At 49.1% G+C, this 26,662-nt stretch overlaps 2 protein-coding genes and 1 non-coding gene across 5 annotated transcripts in view; 2 read left to right on the forward strand and 1 right to left on the reverse strand.

The window, feature by feature from the left end:
* Positions 1-8,277, reverse strand: part of LOC128936832 (uncharacterized) — a 73,650-nt gene extending 65,373 nt beyond the window's left edge. Inside the window, exon 1 of one of the 2 annotated variants that reach the window (XM_054276067.1) lies at positions 8,203-8,277. The gene's annotated coding sequence lies outside the window, so the exon portion shown is untranslated. Of the gene's footprint in view, positions 1-625; positions 701-8,202 lie in introns of those variants that run through there. The other variant, XM_054276068.1, reaches the window with a different exon arrangement.
* Positions 8,278-8,379: 102 nt separating this feature from the next.
* Positions 8,380-8,452, forward strand: TRNAA-AGC (transfer RNA alanine (anticodon AGC)). The gene has a single exon. It is a non-coding gene; the product is annotated as a tRNA-Ala (tRNA).
* A 5,325-nt stretch (positions 8,453-13,777) lies between these two features.
* On the forward strand, positions 13,778-26,408 carry RNH1 (ribonuclease/angiogenin inhibitor 1). Of its 2 annotated transcripts, none has more exons than XM_054275640.1 (10): positions 13,778-13,859; positions 17,147-17,252; positions 18,857-19,027; positions 20,894-21,064; positions 21,712-21,882; positions 22,655-22,825; positions 23,316-23,486; positions 24,420-24,590; positions 25,234-25,404; positions 25,620-26,408. In XM_054275640.1, the coding sequence occupies exons 2-10, from the start codon at positions 17,167-17,169 to the stop codon at positions 25,705-25,707; spliced, it is 1,371 nt and encodes a 456-aa protein (XP_054131615.1). In that variant the 5' UTR covers positions 13,778-13,859; positions 17,147-17,166; the 3' UTR covers positions 25,708-26,408. The 2 variants fall into 2 exon arrangements, with proteins under 2 accessions (XP_054131615.1, XP_054131614.1); XM_054275639.1 differs by lacking the exon at positions 13,778-13,859 and adding an exon at positions 15,530-15,570.
* The last annotated feature ends 254 nt before the right edge of the window (positions 26,409-26,662 follow it).

Here is a 26,662-nt window from a genome sequence, read left to right on the forward strand (position 1 = left end):
CTGCAAAGCTGCACTGAGTGGAGGGAGCCAATCCATCAGCTTGCCCAGAGGTCCCATCCGAGCATCCCAGCAGCAGTCTGACAGAGCTCCCCAGCACTAGCTCCTTACAGAGGGGGAGGAGGTAGAGTAATCCTGCCTTGTTTTTCTGAGTTACACAACATTAGTCACACAGGCTTCTGCCCCAGGGCCCCCAGGCAAGCCTTGCCTTCCACGGTTGCTGTGTGCTCCCCCTTATACTACCAACTCTCGACAGGAACAGACAAGCACAGTTCAAAAACTCACATTCGAGCCTCCTTTACATGCCTTTCACAGAAATACCCAGAGCTGCCCCTCCACTTAACACAGTTCTATTCTTTCCCCCCACCAGAAAAAGCACCCAGTTACTCAAATTGAATTTCCATGGCATTAAAATCAATTAAGCAGCTACACATCTCCAACTGACCCATTCCCAGTTTTTCTGATAACTGTTACCACAGACCACATGCACACCCCCAAAATATCCCAAAGCATCCTTAAGAAAATCACGGACTTTGTAATAAAGCTCAAGCTTTCACCTCGCAGAAATGCATCTTAGTTTAAAAATAAATAAACGAACCACAACGGATCAATTCAGGTCAGTTTTTACCAAGAAGAGCTTCAGAAGTCAGCTGCAGCTTGGTGTAACCACAGAGCTCACGTGAGGCAGGACGCAAGAGCCATCACGTCAGTCGTGTCACACATCCAACATTCAGGCTGAGGACCTTCCCAGCTGTCTGCGTGCCACCTCCCAGCAGCAGGGACCTGGAGCAGAGCACGGCTCCTCGGCTTGCAGGGAAAGGCAGCTCATTGCACCCCCCCAGACACCGGTGACCACTGGTAACAGATGCAAGCACTGCCCACACCTGTTTCTCAGTAGAGACGAGCTGCCAAAGCAATCAAGCGAGCCGAGCCCTTCAGCTGCAGCTGCACAGAGCTCTCCTGGCCGTGCCACAGCACTGCTTTCCCCAGCGGCTCTGCAGCACCAGCAGGAATCGCTCTGCAACACAGCTCTGCAAGCAGATGCCTGCAGCGGAAGCAGCTCCGGCGCACAGCCTCTTTGCTCATTTTACTGCAGTTTCTTGAAATCAAACAAGAACAGCTAAATTCATTCTCTCTGAGCTCTGGCAGGGTACTGGCTAACCCAATCTTTTCATTTCAGTCTGCCATTTCCAGCAGTAGAAACACTGTTTGAGCCACAAACTACAGCCCAGGGATGCATTTCCCAGGGGCAAATACCCCTCCTGGCCAACCCCTCTGGGGATGGACCTCTCTGTCCATTCAGCTGTCCCCACGCCAGATCCAGCACCCTGCTGTAGGTGATGTGCAGTCTCCCAAGTACTGATCTGCTTGGATATGCCACAGGATGAGGTCAGTGGAAATTCAGCTGGCATCCGTGCCCAAGGCAGGAAAGCAGTAAGGGAAGAGATCCCTGTAAAATCCAGACAAAAACCTTGAAAAACTGTTTCCTTGGACACACAGGAGACTGATAACAGCCCCCTGCCCCTTCTCCCTCCTGTTCCCTCCAGTCTGCTGGAGGGAAAAGCTCTGGCTGCCACGAAGCCTCTGCCAGCCATCTGACTGAGTGCTGGGACATAAGAGGGTGAGATGACAACAATTTCCATCCAGACTTTCAGATGTTAAAATCATGGCGAGGGCAAGGCTGCAGGAAAGAAAACTCCCTGAGTTCTCACAAGTTTATAGAGGGCTAGAACAACTGAAGGGATTTACAGACCAGCCTGAAAGCACTCACACTTGCTGAGTCCGCCCCTTGTATTGACACATGTACGGTGCAATTTTTTCCACAGAAACTGGATTACAGCACCCTGCTTTAGGAGGTGACTAATCACATCAACGGGAAACAAGTTCAGCCCCTTCAGTGGTTAAGATCTTGTGAAGCTTATTGGTTTTCTCAGCTATATGTTACATATGCCCCCTTCCCACTCCCAATTCAAGTTCCACATGTGGCACCCCGTGGCATCTTTCTCTCCCAGCATGGGAAGCCCTGAGCAAACCCCAGCCAGATCTCTGTACCACACAGAGGTATCAGAGCACAGCCATCAGGTCACCCCTGGTGAGCCTGCTGGGGGATTTACACCATAAGCTCAGGGCAGGCAGAAGGACAATGCATCAGGCTCTGCTCAGCCTCCAGACATTTGGAGCATCTCTGGGAGGTCAACTGATGATCCCACCAGCCCTTTATCCAAGGGAGCCAAGTGGTGGGTGTCTGTCTACCATAGCTACTGTCAGCCTGGTCAGCTCTGCAGCAAACCTGATGGCAATGCAGATGTGGCTCAAAAATATGTTGGAAAGAAAAAAATCCAGTGCCAGGCCACCTAGACTGGCAGCACCAAGGTGGCTCAACTCTAGGCCACAAGAGCCACATAACAAATTAATGCCTTGCAGGTCAGATACAGGTTTCCAAGTGAAACTTATACAGCAAGTCAAGGAGCAAAGCAAATAGGCAGGTTTTGAACTAATTTCAGTTTATCTGGTTAGCAGCAGCAACAGCACAGGTAACACTTCTGACCCACTTTGTTACCACCAGAGGAATGAACACATTACATCCTTCCTGATAAATCCCCCCAGTCGTATATCAACATTCTCACAATCACTTTTGACTCATGGAACTGAAGGGGGAGGGAGGAGAGATACTGTAAGTACAAGGCACCACAGTTTTTCAAGAAACTGAATTTCTAAATATGCAGGTCATTTTCCTACCTGCTCCTTCATCTACTCTGTATTGAAATGTTTGACAGGACACATAACTCACTATCAGTGCTACCTTGCTCCACTCAAGCCCATCAGATGTCAGAGCTTTAAAAGAAGGAAAGGAGACACTCAAAAAATTTAACTTGGGGTGAGAAAACCACACTACTAAGCTAAAACTTTTGCAGTCAGCTACGATTCAAACAGAAGTTTTTTTTAAAGAACAACTGCAGTAGCTGTGACTGATACTGTATCCCCCCAACATCCTGCCACGGCGGTGGTGAGCGGCAGACATGGCTCTCACACGCATGCCCCTCACTGATTAATGACAGCACTGTAGGCTAGGGGAGGCAGGAGATTTAAAAACTCAGGGCAATCTGCTTTTGATCCTGATTTCTGGTGAGTGAATTGGCCCACAGCACGTGCATGAAGGCAGGCATGTCTGCACAGCTGCTGCAAAGAGGAGTAAGAGATGCAGGAGCAGGCTGCAGACTTAGGCTGCTGTCCCAGCTGCTGCTGGGTCACCAGCAAAGCACACACCTCACTGTGCTCCACCAGCCACTCTCCCCACACCTCCTGCAGCAAGAGGCACCAGCAAGCTGCTGAACACACCAACAAGCAAGCATTTTGAGCAAGCTGGCTTCAGTTCTGCTGTCAGGACTCCAGCAGGGGCTCAAGTCCTACCTAAGGAGATCAGATACCCACTGATGGACACTCAGGCAAAGCTGGAGTGATGGACACATAAAAGGGGCTGAGCATCCCCAGCACCTGCTTCTTCTTCACTGAACTTTTTTTCCCCACCTTGGACTAATGACAAGGAAAATCCTTCACTAAGCTCCAAAAGATGAAGCAAATAATTTGTTTGCTTGATCTTTGGGGTACCACAGCACTGGGGCTCACTGGCACTGTGAGCTCTCACCCTGTCAGACACAAGCGCTCAGCTGCTGCCTGCAGCAGGGAACTCCTATGCAGGAAGCTGAGTGGTGCTGGCTCCTGCGTTTGATTTCCAGGATCCAAGCCACAAGGAGAGCTAAAAATGTCCCAATTAACCATTTCTTTTCAACACAAGACTTGATGATGATGCCACAAGGGTATTATACAACTGCAAACAAGAAGAGGTGATCTGCAAATCACACTAAGAAAAGTAAGAAATCAGAAAAAAATTACTTCAAAAAGAAATCAAAGCAAGCTAGCCAGGACTGTAAGCTCTGAATTCAACCATGGACCTCATGGCCAAAAATGCAGAGAAGCTTGTGCTACTTGCAATTGTGGTGGCTGGCTCTGAGGTGCTTGCAAGCTTTCTGGTGTGACACACAAAGGGTATATAATTTCTGTTCTGCACTGATTACACACAGAGAGCTCGTTCTGGCCAAAGCCCATACAAGCTGTCTCCTGGATCAGCTGGCTGCTTATCACGGTGCCATCCTGCATGTCAGGAGTTAAGCAGGAAACTTTTATTCCCTGTAAAACCCATTGCAAAGAGACAGCTACACTCCAGAACCAAGGATTTCCTCACATGAAGATTTAGCAGCAGATTTTTTTATCACTGCCCAGTTATTGCAGTGACATGTAGACTTTAAACACGGTCTGTGGGTAATACTGGAGTACATTACTCACAGCAGCGCACCCGGGAGAACCAGCAAATCCTCTCCATTTGAGCCCGAGCGTTAGCTTTACCCTGGAATTACATTTATCTCTCTGGCACTAGGCTCTCATTAATGGAATTACCAGGCAGGCTGCTTCAGACTTAACACTTGAGAGAGGCGGGCTGGGATGGCTCCGCTCCAGCCTCAGCCCGCAAAGCCGGCACTGTTTCTCCATCCTCCAGTGAGCTGCCGCCCGAACGAGCCCGACCCCGTGACGAGAGGCAGGGAAACAAAAGGAACAACCCCGAACTGTCCAGGGCAATCAATATCTTTCTAGGAACATCCAGGCTTCCCGCCAGCTTTCTCGCAACCCCGATTTAGCTCTTCTGCAGTGCAGGGGGGGATGGCACGCGCAGGAGCGGCCCGGCGGGATGCGGAGCCGCCTGGCACTAAGGGACACTTAGGGACAATCTACACCGGGCCCTCTACAAGTACCTTCAGCTGAGGTGTCAAAGCAAACCCATAGCTACAGAGAGCACCCACCCACCCACCTAGGAAATCAGAGCAAGCACTCCAGTCTGAATACTTGCTTCAGAAATACCCACTGCTGCTTCAAACAGGGAGGTGTATGGTGGCAAAGCAGCCGAGACTGCTACCCTCAGCATACCAGAGTATCTTGCACATTCTAGAACTCTGCCTTCCGCCACACAGCAGCTCTTGCAGTGCCATGCTGAGCTGTCTGCAGCGTGGCATGAACCAGCCCCTTGAAGAACCCCTGCACTACCCAGTAAAATGGCCAGCTGGGATGTCCCAGGCTGCCGAGAGCTGAAGGGGATGCAGCAAGCAACCTCCCACAAAGCTGCACTGAGAGCTCTGCAACTTCAGCGTCTCTGGGGGCTGTTCTTCACACAGAGCAGCTGTAGGCTTCTCTAGGTGCTACATTCCCAGTCACCTGCAAGGCAACTTCTATCATCTCAGCATGGATGGAGCACGAGGACAAAACAGATCCACCAAAACCTGAACAATACTTGCCCAGCATTGTTCAGGAGCACAGCTCTACCAGAGCAAGTGGAAGACAGAAGGGGAAAAGCAAGCACAAAGTTTATTTATTTGCAGAGCACAGACATACCCTCAACAGCTTGAGCTGTGGGAGCTGAACTACTCTCCCCTGTAATTAAAATGAAGGAGAGGAAAGCACAGGAATTACTCCAGCATGATTGTGAAGGACTGGCAAGCTTTGAGTTTCAAAGTCCACCTTAACACACATTCTTTGCAGCGATTTTAGTTCTAAAGAAAAGGAGAAAAGAGGTTTTGCTGTGGGAAAAGCTGCTGTACAACCCCGTTATTAAACCAAACAAGGCATAAATGAGGGAGGCTGTGGCTGGGTTGATGAAGCAAGGCTGAAGACAAGCCTCTTTTCCCCCTGCCCCTGCATTTGCTCTGCCAGGAGCTCCCAGCAACATGATTCAGAGGCAGACTGCCCCGTGACAGGAAAAACACATATAACACCCAGGCAGTGAAACCTCACATCTGAGAGCATCTATGCAAAACACAGCCTGAAACACATTTTCCAGCTGCTGAAACGCTGTAGTGTGCATTGAAGGTAAGATTCCTCAGCAGGAGAGACTCTCAGGCATCTCCTGGTTTACTCCATATCAGAAAAAAGGGAAAAAAAAAAAGAGAAGCCTGGGGTAAAATTGTGGGGTTCTGCAGCTCAGGGCGATGTAAAAGAGACAGCAGGACACCAGAAAAAAAAAATTACACAAGTGCAGTGCTCTCCAGTGTGGCACCCAGGGGAATGGCTACAAAAACTACTTTCTTTTCAAAAAAACCAATAAGGGTAAGGAGCCATCAAAATTATGAGTCAAGCTCCAAGATAAGAAATCATACTGCTGGATGGGTGCGGCTGCTTGCTTGTTTGGTTGCTGTTGGGTTTTTTCTTAAAGATAAACATGTCTTTCAGAACATGTTTGTTGGCCAATCTTCTCTCTGACAAAAAAAAAAAAAAAACTCCACAGAAGGAAGCTCACAACCGTGAAAACGATAAATGAGAGACAGGAGAGTTTCAGAAGAGTTCTGAGGTCATGCTTCACCGGCCCTTTAAAGTGAGATGCAACACATCAAAAAGAACAAAAGAGGAGTAAATTTAAAATTCCAAGTATTTCAATAAAATATCATTCAGAGAACCTATTAAGCAAACTCTGCAAGAAGCAGACCTCATTCACAGAGCCCAAAACCTGTCAAGCGAAATAAATAAAAAACGTTTTGCACCTATTTCATTTGCAAAGCTGTTGATATATAGGAGTGTTTAATCAGAAATTCATAGTCCGGAGGAGGATAGCTCAGCAAATTCATCCAGAAAAAGTAACTTGTATCTCACAGGCAGAACTAAGGCAAATCCCACAAGAAGGGTGTAAAATTGAGCAGGGAATGGTTTTGAAACCAACAGAACGATGGCATGAACACAACCAAGGTAGAAGTAGAAAAGTACTGCAGGAAAGCAATGTGTAAAGCACCCAGGAACTCAACAGAGCAAAAGCCACAGCAAATCCCATCACTTTCACCAAATTCCCTGCTGGCTCAGTGAACTGCAGTGACTTGGTGACCACGATCAGCAGCAGTGCAGCCTGGCCAGCTCAGCAGGACTCTGCTGCTTTCCACACAGCTAGGCGTTAAGCAGCCACCACCAAGGTTATACAACAAGGTTATTCTGTAATCACCTCGGTTCTGAAAGTATTTTGCACCGGCCATCAATGCTTTTTGGGTTTTGTCTCGTCATCATCAGAGGGGAAGAAATGTGATCCAGCACAAGGGAAGATATTTACCAGAATGACAGGTTTTTAACGGAGTCCTGGATATTGCTATTGCTGAACACAGCTTTAATTAAACACTGCAAGCCCACCAATAGCTTTGTCTTCCTCAGCATAGCGCTCACAGAGAAATGACCCAATGCTCTCACCTGCTTTGCTATGCACCCCTTGATTGAGGGCATCTCCTTTTCCTGCATCCAAACTGGGCACCAAAATCCCATCTGGTCAGTGCAGCTCCCCAGAAGACTCCAGCACATGCCCCCATCTGCCATTTCAACAGGCACCTGAAGTTCCCTGCTCAAGAGCCAGCATCTCTTTCCTTGTCCAGCAGGGAATTGCCTTTAACTCTACTCCAGCTGGAGCACAAGAGCAAATGGAACTATTTCTTGGAGAAAAAGACCTCACGATTCACCACGGTGCCAGATTTCACTTCTGTGGGTGTTGTTTTCAAAGGAGACATTGCAAGGCAAGGCGGGGAGAACCAACTGCCCGCAGCAGGTTTGCTCACCCAGGCTCTTGGGCATCCCGGCTGTCCCAGCCACGCTCAGGGACCCAGCCCGATGTCCCAGCATGGATGGCAGCCAGCACCGGGGGCTCCCGGGCCGCCCGGCCAGGCCGAGTGTCACCCCGAGCCCCCGCAGGGGCAGTGCGGGCTCGGTGTCCCGAGGGCCGTGAGGAGCTGCCGGGCAGGCGAAGCGTCCCTGGGCAGGAACCGGGCTCATCCGGGCAGCTCCTGCGCCCTTCATCAGCTGGGGGGCGGGCTGGGGGCTCCATATTTTATGGGGCGGAGGGAGAGGGAGTTTGTTTTGTTGTTTCCTTCTGTTTTGACCTCAGCGCAGCCCCGCCGCCACTCAAAGACCAGCCCAGGCCCTGGCAGAGCCCGTGCCGGGCGCTCCAGCCCCTGCTCTGACCTCCACAGGCACCGCCGCCCCACACACACACAGCCGTACGCATCCTGCCCGCCAAACACACAGCCCTTCGCAGCCCCTCGCCATTCCCGTTCCCATTGCCATCTCGTTCCCATTCCCGCCCCGTTCCCGTTCCCACTCCCTTTCCCGCCCCGTTCCCGCTCCATGTCTCACCGCGGAGCGCATCCTCCTCTCCCGGTGCGCGCCCAGCCCGGCCCGCCGCCGAGCCCCTGCCGTCGCGCTCCCGCGCAGGCGCACTGGGACCACCGGCCGGGACGTGTAACTGCCGGCGGCGCACGGCGTCTCGCGAGAAGTCAATATGTCTGTGCTGGGTAGCCACACAGCTACCGCGGGGAATTAGCTCAAATGGTAGAGCGCTCGCTTAGCATGCGAGAGGTAGCGGGATCGATGCCCGCATTCTCCAGCTACTTTTCGTGCCCTCGATCCCCAGCCCACTTCCTGCTTCCAGTGCAAGCCGCAACTGTAGTGGTTTTGCGTTTTTAAATTCCTAATATTATTGTTTGCTTCCTTAACATTTTTAAAAGACCACAGAATATGCCAAGTTGGAAGGGACCCACAAGGATCATCGAATCCAAGTCTCGGCCCAGCACAGGACACCACAAGAGGCACACCCTGTGCCCCACAGCGTTTTCCAAATGCTTTTTTAACTCAGTCAGGCTTGGTGCCATGACCACTTCCCCGGGGAGTCCTTTTCAGTGCCCAAAGGAACCTTTTTCTACTATCCAGCCTAAACCTGCCCTGACACAGCTTCAGGCCATTCCCTTGGGTCCTGGGCACCAGAGAGGGGACATCAGTGTCTGTCCCTCCTCTTCCCCTCACAAGAAAGCTGGAACTGCACAGGCTCGGCAGAGTGGAGGAGTGACCTCACCTGCTCCCCGTACAGCTACACAGATACCTTTGCCCATCCCATGCTTAAGGCAGGCAGAACACTGCCTGTGTACTCCTGGCACTGCAAGAGGGTCTTTTGGTTCCTTACTGAACATCGGACAAGGCCACGACAGTGAGCAGCACCCACTGCATCCAGTTCTTCCCACACAGCCCTGGCCCCAGCCCTCCCTCTCCCATCCCACCCAGAGCAGGAAAGCATTTGGAGATCCCTTCACCTGGAGGCCTCTGCTAGAGCCAAAACACTTGTTTGTCTTCTGTAAATTTAGGAAGAAATCAAAAAACCTCAAGGAGTCATTGATGTAGGTGCCATTAATTACAAAAAGGTCAAGACCTTCCTCCCTGAATTTATCCAGGTGCAAAGTTCAAGCAAGTGCTTCACATTCTACTTCTGTTCTACTACAACAAGCCACAACAAACAACCAAAAGCTTTTAGAAAAAGAGAAGCTGTTTTTAAAAACTGATGGTGTATCATGGAAAAAAACAGGATTACACTCAACTGGCAGGATTTCCATCCCTACCACAAACTGAAGTGGGAATAAAATAATTCTGACCACTTTCCTCAGTTACATGCATAAGGAAATTACCTTTCTGGCAAATTTCAATGACAAAGAATGAAATTCAGCTTTCAACTGCTCACCAACCCCACCCTACACCTGAGGAGACTCCAAAATATCCCACCCCCTTGCCTTTGCAGCAAATTAATTCTGATAATCCAAGAAAGAACTGGATTAAAGAGAGGATGCAGGGGGGGTTTTACAGTACAAATCTTATGGGAAGCAGCTGAGGGAACTGGAGTTGTTTAGTCTGGGAAAAAGGAAGCTCAGGAGACCCTATCACTTCTACAACTACCTGAAAGGAGTTTTAGTGAGGTGAAGGGGTCTCTTCTCACAGGTGACAAGTTAGAGGATGAGTGGAAATGGCCTCAAGTTGTGTCATGGGAGGTTTAGATAGGATATTAGGAAAAAAACTATTCTCTGAAAAGATGGTCAGGCATTGGAACAGGCTGCCCAGGTAAGTGTTGGAATCCCCATCCCTGGAAGTGTTCAAAAGGCATGTGGATGTAAGTCTGGGCTATGGTTTAGTGATGAACACAGTGATGCTGGGTTAATGGATTTATATGATCATTTTGAGGTCTTTCCCAACCATCGCGACTCTAGGATACAAAGTGATTTTTTGGGGCACAAATACCCATGAATTCTCATGGGTATTCTCATGGAGACTAGAGAGAGATGCCTATACTGGCAGAAGAAATCTACTATTCCTTTCTGCAAAAAGGCAGCGCTAACATGCAAACTGAAGTCTGAAAACCAGATAAGTATATGGTTGTTGGGGTTCTTTTCACTTCAAGATTTCATTCTTGCCTTTTAAAGCTGATTTAAACTTACATTTCTGAGTCCTATACAAACTAATGAAATAACCAGCTGTTCCTACTGTGGCCTTCAAAGTTTCAGCAAATTATTCAAGTCTTCCTGTGCAGCAGGATTTAACAGGAAAGTGAAACCCATTGCAGTCTCCCATTTCATCAGCTGCTGCACAGCTGGCATGAAGAGACTGTGCTGTCAAATACACCCTTGTTTCTGCTCTGGTCCTCTCGTTTTTCCCTCTAGCTGTGGCCCCATCTCAGCCCTCAACCCCTGCAATGTCTTGGTGACCAAGGGCAACGTCGGCAAGAGGGAAAACCAGAGGACCATAAGTCTGGTCAAACTGATGCTGCATCGCCCTCTGCAGACGGGCAGGCAAACACTGCGGCAGGCTGAGACAGAAGGTGAAGAAAAGCAGGAATGTGAGAAAAATTCCGCTGACAGTACTTTTTCTGCAGGTGTGTTGGTTGATGAACATATCTGGGAAGCTCCATTTTTGGGGGACTCCATTTTCGCTGGACCCACGGTGAAAGACTGTATCCACGGGGATAAAATATTACACATACACTCACAGCACTATTTCATTATAATCCTCTCCACTCCCAAAACAACAAAACCAGTGCAACATGGAAACAACAGCTTTTCTTTTACAAGAACAAGGCAACCACATCAGAACAGTAAGAATTTCCTCCCTAATGGTTTTCTTGTGGGAATCTATAATGAGCTGCCACAGTATGGAACATCCATATGTGTGTGTGCACGCATGCAAGTCAGGGTGAGCTATTGCCTGTATTTGCTGAAAAACCCAAACCTTGCTCAGCCACCTCACTAACGCCTTGCTACCAACACCTGATTATAGACCTCCTTTTATTTTTATTTTTTTTTTAAGCTCCTGAGGCATCAGTTAAGCCCCAGTGTCAGGTTCTCCACTCTAGCTCCACAGATACTTTGCTCCCCAGTGCTTAATCAGCCCACTGACTCTTCAGGAATGACCCAAGTTTTGCATTTCCTCACCCTACAAAGCCTTACTTCAAGTTTGCACACAAGCTCAAGGAACAAATGGCTTCCAGCAATGGATCAAGTAGGATATAAACAAATCACTCACTGCAACAAATGGAGCTGGGCACATGCTTACAACTTGCTGTTTTGATCTCCACAGCTGAATTTATGGAATGAATTTTCTGGTAGGGATCACAGAGTCAAGTTAGAAAAAGATCTGTCACTACACTTAGAAGTTTATTGTCTTTAATTACCATTAAGTATATGCACAGAGGCATCATAAGAGCAGAGAGGACAGAACAGGAAACTGCTACAAGGGGAAGAGGCAGAGTTTTCAGTTTACACTAATGGCCTTAATTTAAGTATTCTTTTTTAAGTTTACTCTAGAGTTATGTGCATAAATTTAGTTTCACAATGAAGTCATCTTAAATGCAGAGACACATGTCAACTTCCTCAGATCCCAGGACCTGCACTTCATGCTTTCATGCCAGCTGTGCCCAAAGGCAGCAGGGGCAAGATGGGCATCACCGTGCTCTCCCTCCCTGCTGCAAAGACCAAAAGAGGGAGAGGATCTAAAAAAAGAGAAGATAAATTTGAATGAACTCAGAAAGGATAATGGGAAACTGTGATAAAGAGGGGAACACAGGGCAGATGTCACTGCCACACTCCTGAAGGCATCTTTAAGGAATCAGCCTGAGTCTGTACAAATAACCACATGGTTCCATGCCAGGAGTCTTCCACTGTTTCTGTGGCAAGACACACACAGGTATTTCTCACTGGTGTGTGCTGTTGGCTTTCTCAGCCCCATTTTGTATCATTTCCTCTGGATCTGTGTGTATCTCAATGAGCAGGATGGCCTGTCCTGCTTGCTGGAAAAAGGGCAATAGACTTTTCCAGAAATGCCTTTTGTTGTCTCTGCAGTGAGGGCAGCCAAAGGGTTGACAGGGAGACAGAAGCACATAACCTTTTGGCATGGCTATTTGGCCTATAAATCTAATATTTCACCAACACAGACCAGAGTGTATTGGGTGCTTTGCCCAGGGCAGGAGGTCTACAGAAGGCCCACGTGATATGAACCTCTCTGAAACCTCTAACAAACACTAGACTTTGTCCTTTAGAGACTCCTGATAAGGGCAGTGAAGTGGGAACCAAGAGCAGAGAGATGCCAGCAGTGGCTGGATAGGCAATGACACCTTTGCTGCTGGGCTGAATGACAGGCATCGACTCCAAATTACCTGATTGACAGGCAGATCTCCTGTCAGCATAAACTTTCTTCCTAACACTGGTGGTCTTCCTGAAAGCATCATGCCAAGCAAAAAGGGCAGAGCCATCCTGCACCAGCCTCAGCATCCCCTCCATTTCCTGCCAGGGAGCATCCAACAAACACCAAAGCCAGCAGGTCAGGCCATCCCCAAGATCTTGCCCGTGCTTCAGCAGGTTTCAGGTCAGACCCAGAAGCACAAGGACTGTTCTAGCAAATTCTTTGTGTGGATTTCCCTGAGAGGGAATAGGGAAGAGGTGAATTCTCTGGCTTTCAACTCTCTTCTGGGCACTGAGAAAGGTGGGTTTTAGCTCATTGGGCTCTCCTGGTGATCGGTTCCCATCTCCTCCAGAAGAAGGGTAATAAAAGCAGTTGGAGGGAGAGCCTCTAGTGTTTCTCCTGTGGCTCAACAAAGGCTCTGTTTCCCAGGTCATCACTCTACCATCATCTCTGTCAGCATCTACAGCTACAGGAGGGAAAGACAAATCTGTCCTGCTGCTGGATCATTTGCTGGCTATTGAAACATTAATTCATCATCACACCACTGAGAATGGGGGAAGAAGGAAGGTTACTTCAACCCACAGCTATTGTGCAACGCAGCTGGAGTGATGGCAGGGTTTTCCTTGAGGAGGAGAAGAACCAGTGGGAATTTAGGAGAAGGAGGTATAGGAGTGAGGTCCAGGCTTGCTGCTGAGGGGCAGTTTTAGGGAGACACAACCAGGGCTGTGCCCAAGGGACCCTTTCAGGCAGTGTGAGCATTCAGCTTGTGCAGAAACAGGGAGCTGCCTGTGTCCCAGCCCCTGCTGGGAAGAGGGATGCAGAACCCCCAGGTAAGGTGACAGGTAGGCAGTAATGTGCTCAGCATCACTCCTAGGCCTGGCAGGACAGGCTTGCCTGGAGAATGGAGAGACTACACAAACTCCATCATCTCTACCTACTCTTCAACACTGCGGTGGCCTCATTTTCGGATGGATCCTTCAGTGGCAACTACTCCCTTGCTCTGGGCTAAACAATGGCGAGTGGCCACATGATCCGGTGTGAGAAGTAAAAGCTGTCTCTGTCATCATCAGGAGCTTTTTGCAACATTAGCTTCATCACAAGCCAGACACAATTGTGTGCACAGCGCTTGCTCTGCAAGGCCCTGAAGAGCTGCCACGGGAGGAAAAAAGCCGTCAGAGCCCAAAACTGTTTCCCTCCCTCTAGCAGGCACCGTGTGTACGACAGCAGAGGTTGCGTGGTAACGGCAGCAGGAAGGCGCCAGCTCGGCCCCCTCCCTCCCGCACAGAACCGACACCAGCAAGGTACGTACCGGCGGCAAAGGCGGCTCTGAAACTCCCGAAACTTTCCCTCCTGCTGCCCGGGGAGGAGCACGGAACCATTTTAAAGCCGTGCTTTGTGGGGAACAGCTGGTTGGGCTTAGTTGAACTGTTGTGTGAGCCAGGGTTATGGGAAGAGGGTGTTGGTAGGAAGAAAAATCTGGGGGAGATGCTGAGATTTTGGGAGTGGAGGGAGGAAGGCAAGTCGGGGTGTTGCCTAGTGCCTCTCGGCACTTCAAAACCTTTCTTTGTTCCGACTTGTGAAAATCTGAATGAGCTTTTACCGGGGCTAAAACTACCGGGGAACAATAGAGAGGGAGGCAGGGAGTAGCCGGCAGGCGGAGGAGGAAGGGAGCCAAGGGATGACGAATGCCTTCCAGCCCTGACCAAGCGCTGCCACCCTCGCCCTGCCTGGGGCGGCTGTGGGGACAGCCGCTGGTCACTGGGGTCGGCTGGGCCGGTGACCCGGGGACAGCCCGGCAGGGCAGCAGGCCTGGCACAGCACAGGCCCGGGGCGCCCATCCTCCACTGCTGTCACAGCTCCGTTCCAAAGAGCTCAGAGAGAGAGAGAGAGAGGGGCCTTTGTGCCAGCGACGTGCAGCTCCCTGCCCGGCGTGTTGCACTAAAGAGGGAACGCGTCCTGGGTAGGACTGGTGACAGGGATAGGGAGCAGGCACTTCCCAGGCCCTCCAAGCTGGCCCCCATGCACAGCTGTCTGTAAACTGGAAGTCAGGGAGACCACTGAGGATATTTTTGTTTCCAGTTCACACAATTCCTAGTTCTGAGCTCCCTGAGGAGGTCCCGTACCCCCTAGCAGAGACCTTGCCCCGGTGCCTCTGCCCTGGGTGACCTGCCTGCATTCCCATCTTGCTCCAGGTCCCGGCACACAGCAGAGGCTGGTACACTACCTCGTTTTATGTTTGATACTCCCACCCTGTATGCATCCCCTCATTATAGGGATTTCTCTTTCTCCTGCCTTGTTTCCTGTGTATCCCAGTGCTCCTGCTCAGCGGAAAAAGCATCAGGGAGACCAGGGTGGATGGGAAAAAAAAGGGCAACAGGAGATAGGAGTAAAAGGAAAGGGAGGAAAAGAGGACAAAAATAGAGAAGTTGGTGAGATGAAAAACATAGGGTAAGAGGAGAGATAGCAGAAAAAGGAACAAAAGAGAATGGAGAAGGAAGGAAGGAAGGAAGGAAGGAAGGAAGGAAGGAAGGAAGGAAGGAAGGAAGGAAGGAAGGAAGGAAGGAAGGAAGGAAGGAAGGAAGGAAGGAAATGAGAAGAAATGAGAGGAAAATAGAAAGCAAAAAGGGAAAAAGAAAAAAAATAAGTGAGGAAAAAGGAAGGAAGGAGATATGAAGGAAACAGATAAATGAGAGTGGAGGGGGAAAGAAAGAAGGGGAAAGAGAAAAAGAAGGTCAGAAAAGAGGGGGAGAGGGAAGCAAGGAGAAGTCAGGAAAAATTAAGAAAGGGAAAGACAAATGGAAAAGAGAGGGGAAAGGGTGTTAAATGTCAGAGAGGGCAGGAAAAAAGGGAGAGGGGGAAAACGGAGGGAAAAGAGTAAGAAAAAGGGAAAGAAAGAGGAAAAGGGGGAAGAAAGGGAAAAAGGGGAGGAGGGACAGATCCTGCTCCTCCCCGCCGCGATACGAGGCGGAGCCGGGCCGGAGCCGGCGGCAGCTGCGCGGTGGCGGCACGGCGGTAGGAGCTGGGGAGCCGGGCCGGGCCGGGCCGGGCCGGAGGGAGCAGGGAGGGCAGAAAGCCTGGGAGGGAGAAGCGCTGCTGGCGGTGCGGGAGGCGGCGGCGCGGGGGGAACCGGGCAGGGGCGGCGGCGGTGGCGGCAGTGCCCCGGGATAGACCGGGCCGCTGCCCGGGACCCCGAACGGGATCCCCCCTTGGCTCGCAGGAAGGTGCAGAGCTCGGGGCTGGGGGAAGAACCCTTTGTCGATCGGGGCGGGGGTAGAACGGGAGAGTGCCCGAGCGACGCGGGGAGGGAGGGCTGTGACAGTCCGGCTGCCACTGTCCCCTCGCGTGTCGCCGCTGGCCCCGATCCCCATCACCCCGCGACACGTGGGGCTGTGGTGCGATCCCACGGAGGCCGTGGGCCGGGATTCCCGGCAGCGCTCGCGTTGGGAAGGGAAGGGAAGGGAGCGGCCGAGCGCGTCCCGAGCTCCCGGTGCCGCTGGCACCGTGTCCCGGTCCGGCCGCCGCTGCGAGCGCCGCCCCGCCCCACGTGGGTGCCGCGTTTGTTGTGGGCGCGACCTGACGGCAGCGCTGGCACCGGGCCGGCCGCCGGGAAACGCCGCTTTGGGATCCCCGCGATGTTACGGCAGCACGGGGGGACTGCGAGGAGGGAAGACGATGGGAACTGCCTGCAGCTCACATTCCGATGGGATAGCTCAGGGATTATTTCTTTTTCATGCCCCGTAGTCTGAGTCATGCTGGGCAAACCAGCCGACCAAGGCTGCATTTTGTCACCTACTACAGCGCTGCCTTTAACCCCTCCCTTGTAGACTAAACCTAGGGCTCAGCCTTGGCATGCTTTTGTGCACGTTTGTCTGGAGCTGTTCTGCACAGCACTCTGTTTACATCACTTCAGAAATGCAGTTTGCAGACAAAAAAAAAAAAAATCTGCTTACCAGCTTCTCTGTACTTGGATTTGCCCAACCAGAGTGGTCTTTCAAACTTTGGATATCAATTTGTGGAGGAACACTTCTCCCATCGATGCAAGTTCCACTTCTCACATACAGACACATGTCCAGCAGGATTTTTAATTTGAGCCCAGGCAGTTCTCATGCTCATCATCCTCATTCTCCCAAATTCTCTCAAAAATACCCCAATTTTGGGTATTTTTGAGGGCTTGAGGGTCCACAGTGGGTCAGGCGTCCCACGCTGGTGGAACTGGTGTCTGTGTGGCTCAGCAGTGCAGTAGTGAGTAGCACCAGTGTCTCTGTAAAGCTCCTTCTGGTTAAGCTCCCTTGGAGGGGGAAGGGGAATGTCTTATTCTCATACAAGCAGCCTCCAGATAACAGGCTTTTGCCATATCTCTTGAGGATTCCTGTGCTTTTTTCCTCTCAGAGGAAGGCCTTCCCAAGTCCCAGACAAAACCATTCTCACTCTCCTGACCTTGTGCTAATGTTTGCATGTTTTGGAAAATTATAATCTGTCCCCTTTGCACAGTATGGCTCATGGCTGAGAGCTGGGGGGGATTGAAGAACATCGTTGCTTCTCAGTCAATTAAAAAAAAAAGGTGATTTTATTTTGTTTTAATTTTCAGATCTTATCTCAGCTGTGAAAATGGAGCTTGACATCCAGTGTGAAGAGATGAGCCCATCTAGGTGGGCTGAACTTCTGACCACAATGAAATCCTGCAAAACAATTAGGTAAGTAAAGTGTTGTGTATTCTCTCTTTTGAGTGAGAACTGTTGCATTTCTCTCCTGTGCTTTTCATCTTCAGAACTGTTTGACCTGGAACTTAGAAATTGCACAGCAACAGGAATGAGTCTACCTATTTTTGTCCAGAAAGTTAATTTAAAGGGTGGATAAATCCCCATCCTCTTGCAAAGCTTTATCAACTACAGATAAATATCCTTTGTTATGAAGTAATGTTGCCCTGTTTCTTGGTGTGCCATAGGGCTCAGCTAGGTAATGTGATTTAAATATTTGACCACCATTTTGGTTATTCTGCCTTTGCCTCTCAAGAGGGGGAAGACATCTCTCTGTGCTTATTGGGTTGCACACTCTTTGGGTTGCAGGCTTGATGCTGTCAAGTGATTTTGGCTTCAGTAGTCAGGTACAAGCCGTGTGCCGTCAGCTTTTAATTCTGCACTTGACCTTCAGAAGTACCAGCCTTGTTTGTTGAGCAAACAATGGGAGGGAACCATCTCCTGGGGTCTAAGGTGTAGGACAGGGCCCAGAAGAGCTGCTACTGCAATCTTTCCCCTCTGCTATTTGGGAATTCACACTTCATGGGATGGCATCATCCTGCTGGGGCTGGAGAGGATGGGCCACTTCATGCCAGCAGTGCCTCAGAGGGCATTGGATATGGTGAGGGCAACTTCCTTTTGTTTTGCAAAGCAGGCAAAGCTTCATGGGCCTGGCCTTGACTTCCCAAGGCCTGCCTTGGGTGGCAGAAGGCAGTGGGATGGTTGTCTCCTGGCAGAGGCTGGGCTGCTCCAGAGGCAATGGATAAGGCTGACTGCTGCAGGGGTTGTTTCATCAGTGTTGAGCATGATCCCATTGGAAGCCATGTCTTCTTGCTGGAGGAGGGAAGGAGAACCCTCATAGAGCCTCAGTTTCCTACTGTTGTGTAAGGAGAAATGACCAGGCAACTTTTGGCACTCCTGGCTGTGGCTGTGCCTGTACGGTTCTCAATGACACCTTCTTTTTGCTCTGTGTCTTTTCTGCCTCCCTCTATACCTCCCCTGGCTGTCCTGTGCTCCTTTCCTTGGCTCTCCTTTCAATTAAATTCATCCTCATCCATTCACTAGCATCTAGAAGAATGCTGATATCCCGTGGGGGAAGCTGCTGCCAAACTGCAAACTCAGGGTTTGTGTGCTGAGATTCCTGCTGGAGGGAGATGGTGCAAACCAGCATGACTCACCTGCAAGACACCAACCTGCTGATGAGTGTCTCTGGGCTGGCTGCAGTTCTCAGTGCAGAACCAGTCTGACACCTGTAAGCTGGCAGGTGGTTTGTCGCTGTCACTGTTTTAGTGGAGGCGCTTTCTCCAGCTGTAGGAGGATGATTTGTGCCCTCTTCTGTGCAGCACAGAGGAGGAGCAAGGCTTGGGAAGCTGCCCTCCAGCCCATCCTGTGGTGCAGCCCAGAACACATCTTGGTTTGACCCAGCAGGCCCTGCACATACTATGGAGGCATCCCAGGAACTGCAGGAGCATTGCCCACTCTGCTTTCATGAGCAGTGCTCCAGCCCAGGAGAGCAGAGCAGCTCTGAGGACTGAAGTGCTCCTTCTGTCCTTGTCTTTCAGGTTGGATGACTGCAATCTCTCCAGCAGTAACTGCGAGGATCTCTCTTCCATCATCAATACAAATCCATCCCTCACAGAGCTGAAGCTGAACAACAATGAGCTGGGAGATGAAGGTGTTGAATACCTGTGTAAAGGGTTGCTGACCCCAAGCTGTAGCCTACAGAAGTTATGGTAAAGCTCCCCTGATTGTCTTGCTCTATCATACTGTCACAGATGAGTGTTTTGAGGTCTCTTAAAGAATCAAAGGCAGGTTTAATATAAAAGTGAAAGCACAACAATTTGTTGACAAGGTTCACTCTACTACTTACTAGATGGTTAAAGCACATAGAGAAAAAGCAAACAAAAATCTGAAGTCAATAACCAATGTCAACTGCAGAATTATCTACATGGAGGCTGGGAGAAGGGGGAAGGGTGAGGACAGGAAAGGGTGAATAAAGAAGACAGTCCTTTTGAATTTCAAGGTTCAGAATCTCTGCTAAACTGAGTTCTGGACTGGACCAGTACTTTAGGCCTAAAAGTTTTAACAGCACTTAAACTTAACAGCACTTCATTAATAGCCTGGGTTAAACAATTTAACAAAGGTTCATATAGAATTTGCTATAATGCAACTCACAGGCCTAACTTACATATCTAAAGTACTCAATAATCTAGGACAATAACAGTCACAGGCCATTTGCTACAGTATATTCCCACTCACAAGCACACAACCCTAAAGGAGTATGTACAAGGTTCTCACTTGTGGAAAATTCCCCTCAAATTCAATGAAGGACTCACATCAGGTGCCTTTGAGGCTGAACCTCAGGCAGTGGGGGTGCCAGCCCAGGATCTGTTATCGTTCAGTGATCCTCAGAATGCAGCAAACTGGAGGGTTCCCTGGCTCTGGGAGGCATTTTATGGAGGCACCCCACCACATTATAGCATTAGTAGGCTTCCCTCAGCAACTCTGGTGCAGGAGCTGTAGTCAGAGCCAGTGGCTGCTGCCTCTGCTCCTCAGAAGCCCTCAAAGAGGGCTTCTGCCTTCTCTGTTCAGCATCTCTTCTGCAGGGTACAGGACTCCTCCAGCTCCTGAGAGAAATCTGGGATCCTCAGAACACTAACTTGTAAGAATAATATGACTTTTGGTTCAGATATTGAAGTCCCTGTGTCGCCTGCAATGAGGAGTCAGGCAAATAGGAAGAAAGTTGACTGTGAAGCTGATGAAACTGCAGCTCTCTGATGGACCTTCAAGAAGTAACTGTGGTACTCTGTACTGGAAGACTTAAATAATTTTTCACAGAGTTTGCCCTAGGCTTTAGATTTCTCCATATGCTCAAGTAACAGCCTGGGGTTTTCAGTTCTGTAGAAAAACATTGTCCATTTTTGGTGTTGTGATAAGGTGCCTTAAATAAAAGAGAAATCATATAAAAAGGAAATAAAAGGAAGAGGAATATAAAGAGGAATGAATAAGAGGAATAAGAGGAATTAAAAGAGCAAGCAAACCCAAGTCAAACCTCCCTGCACAACATCTCTCTATTGCTCCAAAGTCTTACCCAATAATTCTATAAAAACCCATAGCAATATCAGCACAGTTCCTATGCTACGTCTCCAAGCCTGAGTGCTGAAGGATCAACTTCATAGATCCTTCTTGTACTATACCATTAAACTAAATTATATCCATGGTTGGATGAGATTTTAACTTCTACCAACTCTGGATCACATTTCTAGAGGGGGCAAGAAATCATAAGATGCCTTTGCTTTATCTCTGGGGTCAGCCTCCTGATACTTAAACCACTTCTATACGTGGTTTAGGGTGAATCCTTATTCTGCTGGAGATGCTGTATGAGTGATTACTCTGAAGGAAGCATGCAAGCTATTGTTTATGGCACAAGTGTAGTTGATAAAATATTATGGCACACCTGTAAAATAATGGTACTAACCTGGACAAACCACTTGCACACCATCAGAGCTGTGTTGTCCTTTCTGAGCTCCAGCCTCAGCAAATAAAGCTCTCTGAGAAGAACCTCTGTAATTCTGAGTGCATTTCCCTCTCTCCTGCAGGCTGCAAAACTGCAACCTGACGAGTGCCAGCTGTGAGACCCTGCGCTCCGTCCTCAGTGCCCAGCCATCCCTGACAGAGCTGCATGTAGGGGATAACAGGCTGGGAACTGCTGGAGTGAAGGTGCTGTGCCAAGGCATGATGAACCCCAGCTGCAAGCTGCAGAAGCTGCAGTAAGTAGTCACTGGGCTTTCTCAGTCATCATACATGCTTGCTTTTCCCTTGACACAAGCTGGAGTTTTGTTGCCAGGTGTGGATTTGTTCTTGTTTTACCTGAAATTGTCATATTTATTCATGCACGTGGATCTTGTGGGCTTGTAAGTCAAGTGTCTGTTCCCATAGGCTTTGTTTAGCCCTTCTGGCAGTGGTGGCTGTAAATGCAAGACCTCTCAGATGCCCAGGAAACATCAGATTCTGCTGCCCTTAGTCCTGATTTCATGACTGAGCAGGACCTGGGCATATTTGCAGCCCCCAGCTCCCCCTGGGCAGGCCCAGAGTTGATGCTCTTGATGGTGTTGCAGTGCAGAGCTCAGCCCTGTGCTCCAAGCTGCCTGTACACTGATTCAATGGAGGCCTAGTGTAAAAATTGGTCTTGCTAGGGTCCTCTGGGATCTAGTTTAAGAATTAATGCTTCCTGAAATGAGCAGAGAGATGCTGTTAAAAGCTTACAGTTATGTCTGGTTTATGCATTGCCTGATCTCAACTCACATTGGCACGTTTTCTGCCCTGGCTAACACACACCAGGCTCAGCTGATTCTTGTTGGTAGCAGGATGTGTAAGGAGGGTTGTCTTTTTGCCTGGACTTCTTTTCTTCTTGCAGGCTGGAGTACTGTGAACTCACAGCTGATATTGTGGAAGCTCTCAATGCTGCTCTGCAAAGCAAGCCCACCCTGAAGGAGCTCAGCCTGAGCAACAACACACTAGGAGATACAGCTGTGAAGCAGCTGTGCCAGGGCCTGGTGGAGGCAAGCTGCAACCTGGAGCTACTACAGTAAGGAAGAGCTGCTCATCTCTAATGGCAGCTAGTGCTGCTGCTAGTCACACCATCCATAGACACGAAAAATTGTTGTCAGGAGTGCTTGAAATGTAGGCCAGATTTTTGGCTGGCTCAGATTTATGTAACTGGAAACTGCACACAAAGGTCTGGGGCTTTCAGTTTTGGGGTTTTTGGCACTCCAGGTTAAACCACCACTCACTAAGGGAGACTGCTCACCTGTGTCTCACAGCAGAGGAACAATCACCCTCAGTTGCTCTGGATCTTAAACTGGAATTACCAGCCTGTTGAGTATACTTATCCAGAGCCCTTTTTTGCCACAAAACAAAGGTGCTGGGTTTGGTCTCATTTCTGTGGTAAAGCCCATGAAGGGCTTTCTGGGAAAAGCACAATTCATTTTATCTTGCCCCTGAGGTTCAGCAGGGCTTGGCTCAGCAGGGACTCACTCTGTGCTGCTGCCAAAAGTTCCTCTTTAAAAGGATAACTGATAAAAAGGGAAGTTTGGCAAGAATGATCCTTGCATTAATGCATATGAATGGCTGGGTCAAAGTGCCCTGCAGCCTCATGAAATGCAGGAGCAGTGTGTTGCCTCACCCAGACTCCCATCTTGGATATCTGTATCTTCTCTTAACCTTGCAGGATGTAGCAGTGCCTGGCTGAGCTGCACTGGTTTGCAGCAAGGACCCTTCCCAGTCTGACCTGGGGTATTGGGGTGTATCTAACACGGGTGGGTCTGGAGCAGCAACTCCAACTGTGCTTTTTCCTGCAGCCTGGAGAACTGTGGCATAACCAGTGACAGCTGTATGGACATTAGTGCTGTTCTCAGGAACAAGTCATCTCTGATGGATCTTTCAGTGGGGGACAACAAGATCGGGGACTCCGGTCTGGCTCTGCTGTGCCAGGGACTGATGCATCCTAGCTGCAAAATCCAGAAGTTGTGGTAAGGGTGGGCAGAGGTTTCTTATATCCCTTCTGCAGCCTCTGAGGTTTAGGTTGTGCTGCTGGTTTGCTCCAAAGTGGAAACTTTTCATTTACCCTTTATGATAAAAAAAAAAGTCTCAGCTGCAAATCAGTTAATTCCCAAAAACTGGGTGGAGAACACCATGAACAAGTAGGACCACACTGAAATTGCTTGGATCAAATTCTGGTGAGAGGGCAAATTGAAGTTTATGATGGCATTGTCTTGGCTTCCAGTTGAGTTAGCTGTCTACTAGAGTTGCATATTTCTGTTTCTTTTTTCGTGTGTTACAAGCAGAGCTTTTGGTGCAGCAAGTGGAAAGTAAGGAAAGGAGGAAGCTGTGTGGTATGATGTATGAAAGCATACAAGAAAATAAGACATTGTAACCAGAAATTCAGAATACTAAAACAGGACTCTGTTTTCTAATCTCAGTCATTCTTGGGAGAAAATAACATTTTGTTCTTCCCTGCAGGTTATGGGATTGTGATCTCACAAGTGCTAGCTGTAAAGATCTCTCCAGACTCATCAGTACAAAGGAGACCCTCACAGAGATCAGTCTGATAGACAATAACCTGAGAGACTCAGGGATGGAAATGCTCTGTCAGGCACTCAAGGATCCCAAATCTAAACTTCAGGAGCTATGGTGAGCTGCTGTCAAGTTTCACATATCTACTGCCTTCTTTGGAGGCCTCACTGAAGAAAGATGTAAGGTGAAGTAATGCCCACCCACATAGATCCCCAGTTGTGATGGTTCCATAAGCAACTCCTGCTGGTTGTTATTGAAAGGATTTACAGAGTTAAAAAGGGCTTTTCTAGACTTAAAGACTTTAAAAGGATTTGTATTTCTAAACTCAGACACTTTGAAGATGTGCCCCATCACAGTTATCCTGTTACAACTGAAAGGAGTCCAAGCACCACTTGCAGAGCTTCTAATTAATTGTTTTATCATGCAGCAAATGACAGTTAAGAGACTTGAAGTCTGAAAGGCCTGATGAAATAGCAAAATGAGTGCTGTGATCAGATATCTCAGGTTCTCCACTGGAGCTAAACTCTCTCACTAATGAGACAAAAGAAAGCTCTAGTGACATTAAACAATTCTCATCATCCTGTCCTGTTAACTGTCTTACCTTTTAGGCTGGGATGGTCTAGGAGGGGAAATTTGTTCTTTCACTTAGAACCTGAATTTTCCTACGTTGCAGATTTAGCTCCTGCCCCTAGCTGGGTTCTTGCCCTGGTAGCCTGGAAGTCAATGGGGTGCCTCAGGAGTGCACAGTGGAGCCACCAGTGACTGTTAGAGCAGCACACTTCATCCTTCCTTGTTCCTGTGCTTCTTGGGCAGGTGCCTTTCCTAGGTGCATACTCCAAGACAGACATCCCACATAAAGAGTGGGAGAGGTGCTGCCTAGAAAGGACTGAGCAGACAGGCTTTGTTTGAGAGGAGTACAGTGACTGCAGGAAAGCCCTGGTTCCTCTGTTCCCACTGTCTGGGCTCCTGTTAAATAAATGTAAAGAAGTGAACGGTGCCTGGTAGTCTCTAGGTGACCCACCTAGATCTCATCTCACTTTTGCCTTGCAGGGTTAGGGAGTGTGGGCTCACCGCTGCTTGCTGCAAGGCTGTCAGCTCTGCCCTCAGCACCAACAAGCACCTGAAAGTACTGCACATAGGTGAGAACAAGCTGGGAGATGCAGGTGTGGAGCTCCTGTGTGAAGGGCTGATGCACCCCAACTGCAACATCCAGTCCCTCTGGTAAGGTGCACTCTCAGAAGTTGTCTTCTCTCTTGCTGTCTGAATTCACCCTTTGTCTTCTACTTCCATGGTCCTTATGGGTGCCAGGACAAGTGCTGGTCGAGCAGGCAGCCAGCTGGAGCATCACCTCCAGCCCTGGGGTGGGATTTGCCTTCCCCATGAGCCTGTTCCCTTCCCAGCTGGACCCAGCTCTGGGCTGTGTGATGCTCAGTGCTTGTTCTCTCCATGCTGTTGGACAGAAGCCGGAGCTGTGCTCTGATGCCTGAATTCACAGTGAGTGAGTGAAGCAGATGGGTCATGGGTCATCAGTAAGACTTACAAAACTGTCCCAGAAAGTGGGTACAGTGATAAGAGAAGACAATGCATGATGGTGAATTTGGGAATAACTTCAGTGGGTTCCTCCTGTGCCCATAGCCACACACTGTTATGCTTTAGGGAGGCCTTTGAGGTGTTCAGCACTCACCACGAGGGCAGCTGTCTCTGTGGCAAGACCACAGGCCAGCCCCTGCTGATGTCTCAGAGATGCCATCTTTGCCAGGATCTCTGGTCTATGCTGGGGATGTCCACACCTGCTGCCTGGGTGTGGGCAGGGTTTCCTGGAGCCAGGGATCATTGTGCTGGCCTCTCCCTCCTCTCCCTGCAGGCTGGGGAACTGTGACCTGACAGCAGGCTGCTGTGCCACCCTCGCCACCGTCATGGCCACCAAGCAGTGCCTCACTGAGCTGGACCTGAGCTACAACCCTCTGGAAGACGAAGGCATCAGGAAGATCTGTGAAGCCTTGAAGAAGCCCAGCTGTAATGTGCAGCAGTTAATGTGAGTGATGGTGGTAGCCCTGGCAGGGGTGGGAGGCTGCTGCTGGTCAGGGACTAAGGGGGTCCTGGGCTGTAAAGCCAATTTCTGGCTGCTCTTAAAGCTAGAAGGGCCCTTCCTGGCATATGACCTTCCCATACTGGCCAGTTGTGCCTCTGACTCTTCCCTTAACAGGAGGATGATCACTAAATCTCGCTTGCCTTTTTGTTTTGGTGTAGTTTGTATGACATTTTGTGGAGTTCTGAAGTGGATGATGAACTGAGAGCCTTGGAAGAGTCCAAGCCTGAAGTGAAGATCATTTCATGAGTGGTGACTGCCTGCAGAACAACGTCAAAGCAATGTCCTCTTCTTAATCTGAACTTTCCATACGTAAAACTAATTAACTTAATAGGGAATTTTCTTGTACCAAAACCATTTGTGGATTCCCTGAGTGGGTGTCTGGGGAGCTGATCAGCCTTCTCTGTGTCTCTGGATGTACTAACTGTGAGACCCATGAAAGCTGCCGCATCACTAGCCTTGAAATAAACAATTACTGTCTTGTAGAAGTGGGTCTCTAGCCCTTAGGAGCTCTTTAATCCTATAATCCCTTCTAACAAATTAGTTGGGCTTTAAAGAGAGCTCCTTCCCAAGGCAAGAGAACTACCCACTGGATTGTTACTGGGTGGTGCTTTTGATAGGTCTCTGGGGAAGGCTTTCAAAAAAACCTACATGTTTTTAATCTAAAATTGAGCTCTCCTCTGTCTTTCCCTAAAAGAGTTCTTGGAAAAGCAGTGGTGGCAAAGGCAAAGAAAAAAGAAATGAGCAGCTGTTCAGCTGTGCAATGTCAAAATTCATGTCCTTTGAAAAGTGATTTTCCTACAAACAAAAGATGCTGTGTGCATTTCTGCTAGTATGGGAAATGATTTAATGATTGATATGTTTGATCTGGCAAAGAGTAGTTCTACAGGAACTTTATACTTAATTTTTCTACTTATAAAAATAAATATATCTGTATATTTCTCCTTTAAGACCAATGTAGTTATTTGTGAACTGCAACACTACCAACACCTTGGTTTACTTGTTTGTTTTTGGTAAGTCCCTAGCTGAAACATGCCAGGAGATGATCTTAGTCAAGGCTTTAGGTAAAGAACAAGCCTAGAAGACATTTCAGTTTTCAGGGGACAATGGGGTTTCATGCCCAGAGTTGTAACAAACCCTTGTTCCAACAGAAAATGCAACTGCTGCACACCTAAACCACAAAAGAATGAATATGGATTTGAAA

Source organism: Melozone crissalis, unplaced genomic scaffold (assembly GCF_028551555.1).
Source record: "Melozone crissalis strain CALT ecotype California unplaced genomic scaffold, PUWL_Pcris_2 ptg000018l_1, whole genome shotgun sequence".
Classification (NCBI taxonomy): Eukaryota; Metazoa; Chordata; class Aves; order Passeriformes; family Passerellidae; genus Melozone; species Melozone crissalis.

Coding starts and splice junctions, on each gene's coding strand:
- RNH1 (XM_054275640.1), top strand. CDS start 17,167: ATGGAGCTTGACATCCAGTGTGAAGAGATGAGCCCATCTAGGTGGGCT. Junction 21,065..21,711: donor TGCAAGCTGCAGAAGCTGCA/GTAAGTAGTCAC, acceptor TTCTTCTTGCAG/GCTGGAGTACTGTGAACTCA. Junction 24,591..25,233: donor TGCAACATCCAGTCCCTCTG/GTAAGGTGCACT, acceptor CTCTCCCTGCAG/GCTGGGGAACTGTGACCTGA.